The following is a 6,000-nucleotide window of genomic DNA, read 5'->3' on the forward strand; positions in this document are numbered from 1 at the left end:
TTAAGTTTTAAACTATCGATTAATGGAGAAATAAGTTTATAACTTTCAGTTCGTGGACATATGACACTAGGTCATAGTTCCCGAGCGTGCGGTCCCAGTTACCTTGTCGCGATCTTCAGAGTCGCACACATACACACACTCGTACTCTCAACGATTATAACCAATAAGCAGATCTTTATCGTCGAACTTGGGACTAAGTGAGTGAGCAAGCCTACGCTGATACTTTCCCTACATTCTCTTACAGATGAATTGCCTTCAGAATCTTCCCAGGTCTCTTCTTCTTGCTTTCAGCAATTTTTTGTCGTTCTTATTGTTTATTCGAGTCTTTGATTTTTTATGCGTTGTGTGTTCAATTCAACATCACTGATTTAATTTCAGATCCTCGGTCTCACCTTTGATGGGCTTCGTGGGCAATCAAAGAGACCCTTCTTCTTTGAAGATGATGCTGGTACCACACTACATCTATTTACATAATAAAGATTCGGTCTTCCTTCTTTAACTTTCTGTAAATTTCTTTCTTTTGTAGCTACCCATCAAAGCCTGTGATCCTAAATTGCGACTTGTATTACAGGTAATTTGGTAGTCAATGGTCAGATAACGTTTGACTAAATTCGTTTTATAGAACATATTTTTTATTTATTTATGTGTTGCTTTGCTATGTTTGAAACTAGTGGAATATATATTCTCTTTTTGAGTCTAGGCGGTATCAGATTCGAAATCCACCAGCGCCGAGGTGAGTGGTGTTTTAAAGGAGGAGGAAGAGAAATCTGATGAATATAGCCAAGACATGACTCAAGCTATGGGTGCTGGTACGTTTTACACTTCTACTAACTCTTTTCTTACAGTGGAGTACCTCGTTATTGTCTGATATATTCGAATATTCATTGGGTTTTGATTACATTGTATTCTACTGTTATTTTCAACTTTCATCTAGATTGAGTTCTGATTGTTATTGGCAAACAACCTGACTAGTTGCTATGCCTTTTCATTTCAGTTTTAACCTACAGGCACGAGCTAGGAATGAACTACAGCTTTATTCGTCCTGATTTAATTGTTGGATCGTGCTTACAGGTTTTCTTCCAATTATCCTTTTGTTAGATATTGAAATTTGGAATTTGTGTTACTATCTTCTCTGCTTGTTTTGCTTAGACCCCTGAAGATGTTGACAAGCTCCGTAAGATTGGGGTTAAAACCATATTTTGCTTGCAACAAGATCCTGACTTGGAGTATCCTTTCAAATTTTTTTTTACCTTTTCATCTCTATGATATTTTATAAAGTTTCCTCCGGTTTGAATGAGAAAGAATCATCTGCAGAGTGCCTTCACTAATAAAACCCGCAGATATTTTGGAGTAGATATAAGCAGCATCCAAGCATATGCTAAGACGTTTACTGATATTCAGCATATTCGCTGTCAAATAAGGTTAGTCCATTGGTAAATGCAACAGGCTATGCATGATCTGTTAAGTTTATGCTTTTTTTTTCTATAATCTGTCTTGGAGTTTGTGACCTATTATTGGTACTAACTAACTGAGCATATTAAGGTAGGAGAGATTATGAGAGTTGGGTTTTTTTTTCTAAACTATTCTAATTGCTTAAATAGAGTTGAGGTTAGGAGTTTATTTCATCTGTTTGAAAAGGGGAGTAATTGGGGAAGTTAGTCATCGTCTTCTTATTCCTATTTGTCTTTACCGCTAAAGACTTGGAACCATCGTCATGCCATTTCACAAATACTAGTTTGTTCACGAGCACATGCATAAAACAATCCACCATGAACGCACACACTCACAACATACTATAATCTTTTGGTGCAACAGAGACTTTGATGCGTTTGATTTGAGACTGCGCCTTCCTGCCGTGGTTAGCACACTATACAAAGCTGTTAAGCGAAACGGAGGAGTTACATACGTCCACTGCACTGCTGGAATGGGAAGGGCTCCTGCTGTTGCGGTATATTTGCAGAAACCCTGCTACAGTGTGCTCTTCCAATGTTTTAGCTCAGCTATAACTAAGACTGTCGCAAAACGTTGTTGTTGTTGTTGTGTTGTCTTATTTATTGTGTTTCTTTTGGTTGACTAACGAAGCAATGAACACGTGTTTGAAGTTTTTGCTGACTGAATACTGAGAAAGGGGTGTTAATTTCAATTGCAGTTGACATACATGTTCTGGGTGCAAGGCTATAAACTTATGGAAGCTCACAAATTACTTATGGTAAGATGCTAATGTACTTCCTCTTTTCTGTTTCTCCAAACATAGTTTTATTTCAGAATCTAGAATCTTAAAAGAGGCACATGTAACACTGGTCTAAGTAACCATCTCTGAAAATTTATTGCAGAGCAAACGAACATGCTCTCCAAACCTGGATGCTATCAGAAATGCAACAATTGATATTGTGAGTCGACAACTCTTTAAATTTCAGAATGCTTGCACATATATGTTTGTAGCTTATCAGTTCCGTCATGAGTTACAACAATTTTTGCTTAGTTCCTTCATCCCTGATTATTGTTTCGGGGTTATATATGAACACAAAAGCTTACAGGACTCAAGAAGAAGATTATTACACTGACATTGAAAGACAAAGGGTTCTCCACAGTAGAAGTTTCTGGCCTTGACATTGGATGGGGACAGGTGAATATGTCTTCTTATAAATGAAATGAAAGATTTTGATGCCTTTGTTTGAAGTTATGGTGTGTCATATATGATGGGAAGCTAGGATGCTCATATCTTGTTCTGTTTTTTTTTTCTCCACCATCTTTCGCCTTTGTACAGAGGATACCTCTGACACTGGACAAGGGAACAGGACTTTGGAGCCTAGATAGAGAACTGCCTGTGAGTTTTCTTTATAAACTAGAAAAACTTGGTCTCTGGTTGCTTGTTTTATTTATCTTCCGACCATTTCTGAAATGCAGGAAGGACAGTTTGAATATAAATATATCATAGACGGTGAATGGACACACAATGAGCTCGAGCCGTTCACAGGACCTAACAAAGATGGTCATACCAACAATTACGTAAAAGTAAAATGTCTCTTTCTCTTTTATCTTAAAGAGTTTGAACAAGCTTTGATGAATGAGTTTTAATGTTGCTGTCTTAATGAAAACAGGTGGTGGATGATCCAACGAGCGTGGATGGTGCAACAAGGGAGAGGTTATCGAGTGAAGACCCTGAGCTTTTGGAGGAGGAACGCTTGAAACTAATCCAGTTCTTGGAGACTTGTTCTGAACAACCACAAGTTTGAGACTTGAGAGGAATCCTTGTGAATGTACCCACTTACTAGTAACAATAATTAATAAAATGCTTTTCTGTTGGTAACACATAAAGTTACGTTTACAGCAAAAAAAAGACATGAAGTTAGTTGTACACTTGTACTATGTCCAAGTATAATTAATTTTATTAGATAAAGAGTGTAAAGACTTCAGTCGGATCTGTGTTCTTTTTAGTTTACAACAACTGTGTTCCGAAAGCCGAGGTAATTACCAAATTACCCCGTAAGTTACAAATGTACAATTTTACCCCCGGAAAGGTAAGAATATATTACCCAAAACTCCCGCTTGCGCTTCCCGAGAGTGACGACTGTGTTCTACTGCGTAGGGTTTTAGTCCCATTTGCAAAAGATGTCTCCTCTCTGAAATTTTTTTTTTTTGAATGAATATTAAATTTTATTCATCAAAAAAGACCTTTATACATCTAGTGCAACCTTTAGGCTATACAAACTTGTGATTCCTATACTTCAAATTTTGTTAAAAAAACTTCAATCCCTAGCTCCAAACCAGGTTTGCAAACCCCTCTCCATCCCTTTAACTCTATTAGCTTGTAAAATACTCAGCTTGTTCCTCACTCCCTTGTCAAGAATTTTCCTTAAAACTGTCCAAGGCATCAACTTCTCTCCATGCTTAACTCTGTTTCTTTCTCTCCACAATGCATACACTGCCACTTGAAATGCATACCTGAGACAGAAACGCTTCCTCCTTTCCATACCTCTCACAGTTAACAAGGGAATTATAGATGACCATAAGTTTGTGTAAGAATCCCCCATGATTCCTCTAGCCAAACTTTCCCAAACTTGAGAAGAATAAGAACACGCAAAAAACAAATGGTCTCTATCTTCATCAGCACTCTTGCAGAGCACACATATTGTGTCCACACCCTGACTCCATTTTGCAGTCCTATCCATCGTAGAGAGTCTGTTTAAACAAGCCAACCAAGTCATGAAAGCAAACTTGGGGGTCGCCTGAGAGAACCAGACACCCTGCGTCCAAGTACATTTCTCCTTCTCCTCTCTAATCTGCTTCCAAGTCTCGCGAGTCAAGAAAACATTCTTGTAACCTGACTCTCTTCTCCACTGACTAATATCCTCCATGTCAATACACACTCTGTCCTTTATTTCCCTCAACTCTTCCTCAATCTCATTTAATATCACCACTCTGTGCCTCCTTCTTCGCCGAAAACAGAACATTGCCTCCTCAACTGTGGCTTCTCTTCTAATACCCATATCAATGTACCCTCTAGCTCCAAGAATATCAAACAGAACTCCTTTCTCCGACCATCTCTCAAACCAGAAAGAAGTGTGGCGCCCATTTCCTATTTCCTTTCTATAGAAACTTTTAGCTACCTCCCTTAGTTTCAATAACTTTCTCCACATCCAAGACCCACACTGAGAATTTATTTTTACTTCCCAGAAACTCTTATCCTTCAAGATGTTAGTTTTAATCCACTTACTCCACAAAGAATCTCCAGTCAATAACCTCCAGATAAGCTTCAAACTACTAACTTTATTAACATCCTTTAACGCTCGTATACCCAAACCACCTTCCTCCCTCTCCTTACAAACATCCCTCCAAGCCACTTTCGCCCCCGTCGTCTTAAGACTAGGCCCCGACCACAGGAAAGCGGAACAAAGCTGTTCAATTTCTTTAATGCACTGCCCCGGAAGACGGAAAGCAGCAGACCAGAAGTTCACAATACTCATTAGAACAGATTTAATCAGCATAAGTCTTCCTGCATAAGAGAGAAACCTTGTGGTCCAAGTGTTAATTCGCCCTCTTATCTTCTCCACAAGCGGCTGATAATCCTGACTTCTCATTGCCTGAGACATTAAGGGTAACCCTAAGTATCTTACTGGCAAATCCCCTACAGCAAAAGGGAAATCTGATAATATACGACTCTTCTCCTCCACCGGAACCCCCGCCATGTAGATAGTTGATTTCTCCAAACTGATTTTCAATCCTGACCAAGCAGCAAACTCATCAAACACTGCCAATGCACCTTCAATTGAATCTTTAGAACCCTCCACAAACACCATTAAATCATCAGCGAAACATAGGTGAGTCAACGAGAGAGAATGACACCTGGGATGAAACTTGAACTTCCTCTCAGTAGCCGCTTTGTCTATCTTCTTTGACAAGATATTCATACAAAGCACAAAGAGATAGGGAGATAGTGAGCAACCCTGTCTCAATCCCCTTGCACTTTGGAAGTAGCCAGCTAAGTCTCCGTTTACCTGAACTGAGAAAGAAGGACTCGTGATACACAAGCGGATCCAGTGCACAAATTTACTCGGGAAACCCAAAACCTCCAACCCCTTAAGAACAAAATCCCACTGAACCGAGTCGAACGCTTTTGAAATGTCAATTTTCATCACACACCTTGAAGAAACTGAAAGCTTATGATAATCTCTCACCAATTCAGAAGCCAAAAGCACATTCTCCATAAGCAATCTCCCTTTGACAAAGGCGGACTGATCTGAAATTCTAATCTCTTCTTCTTCTTCTCGAGGTCACAGGTAAAGCCTACAAACTATAAGCACCTCTTCTTCTCGCTTTCTCATTTATTCTTCTCTATCAATGGCTGTATGAAACAATTCAATTGTCCTCTCTCTCAGTCTCTCTCTTTGTGTTTTTGTATTGAGACATGATGAACTAAACGGATCTGTTTTAATGACTTGTAATACTTTTTGTTAGTTTGTTGGTAGACTATTGATTTTAAACCCTTTAAACAGTGAT

At 38.9% G+C, this 6,000-nt stretch overlaps 1 protein-coding gene across 2 annotated transcripts; it reads left to right on the forward strand.

The window, feature by feature from the left end:
• The first annotated feature begins 27 nt into the window (after positions 1–27).
• On the forward strand, positions 28–3,416 carry LOC106445675 (phosphoglucan phosphatase DSP4, chloroplastic). Of its 2 annotated transcripts, none has more exons than XM_013887271.3 (14): positions 28–270; positions 379–448; positions 527–571; positions 701–809; positions 995–1,071; positions 1,150–1,226; positions 1,341–1,421; positions 1,816–1,948; positions 2,150–2,209; positions 2,334–2,390; positions 2,531–2,626; positions 2,768–2,827; positions 2,908–3,022; positions 3,102–3,416. In XM_013887271.3, exons 1-14 carry the CDS (start codon positions 245–247, stop codon positions 3,110–3,112), a joined length of 1,017 nt encoding a protein of 338 aa, XP_013742725.1. In that variant the 5' UTR covers positions 28–244; the 3' UTR covers positions 3,113–3,416. The 2 variants fall into 2 exon arrangements, with proteins under 2 accessions (XP_013742725.1, XP_013742724.1); XM_013887270.3 differs by having other exon boundaries at positions 2,908–3,015.
• The last annotated feature ends 2,584 nt before the right edge of the window (positions 3,417–6,000 follow it).

The sequence above is a fragment of the Brassica napus genome, chromosome A4, assembly GCF_020379485.1.
Source record: "Brassica napus cultivar Da-Ae chromosome A4, Da-Ae, whole genome shotgun sequence".
Classification (NCBI taxonomy): Eukaryota; Viridiplantae; Streptophyta; class Magnoliopsida; order Brassicales; family Brassicaceae; genus Brassica; species Brassica napus.

Coding starts and splice junctions, on each gene's coding strand:
- LOC106445675 (XM_013887270.3), top strand. CDS start 245: ATGAATTGCCTTCAGAATCTTCCCAG. Junction 449..526: donor CTTCTTTGAAGATGATGCTG/GTACCACACTAC, acceptor TTTCTTTTGTAG/CTACCCATCAAAGCCTGTGA. Junction 2,627..2,767: donor TTGACATTGGATGGGGACAG/GTGAATATGTCT, acceptor GCCTTTGTACAG/AGGATACCTCTGACACTGGA.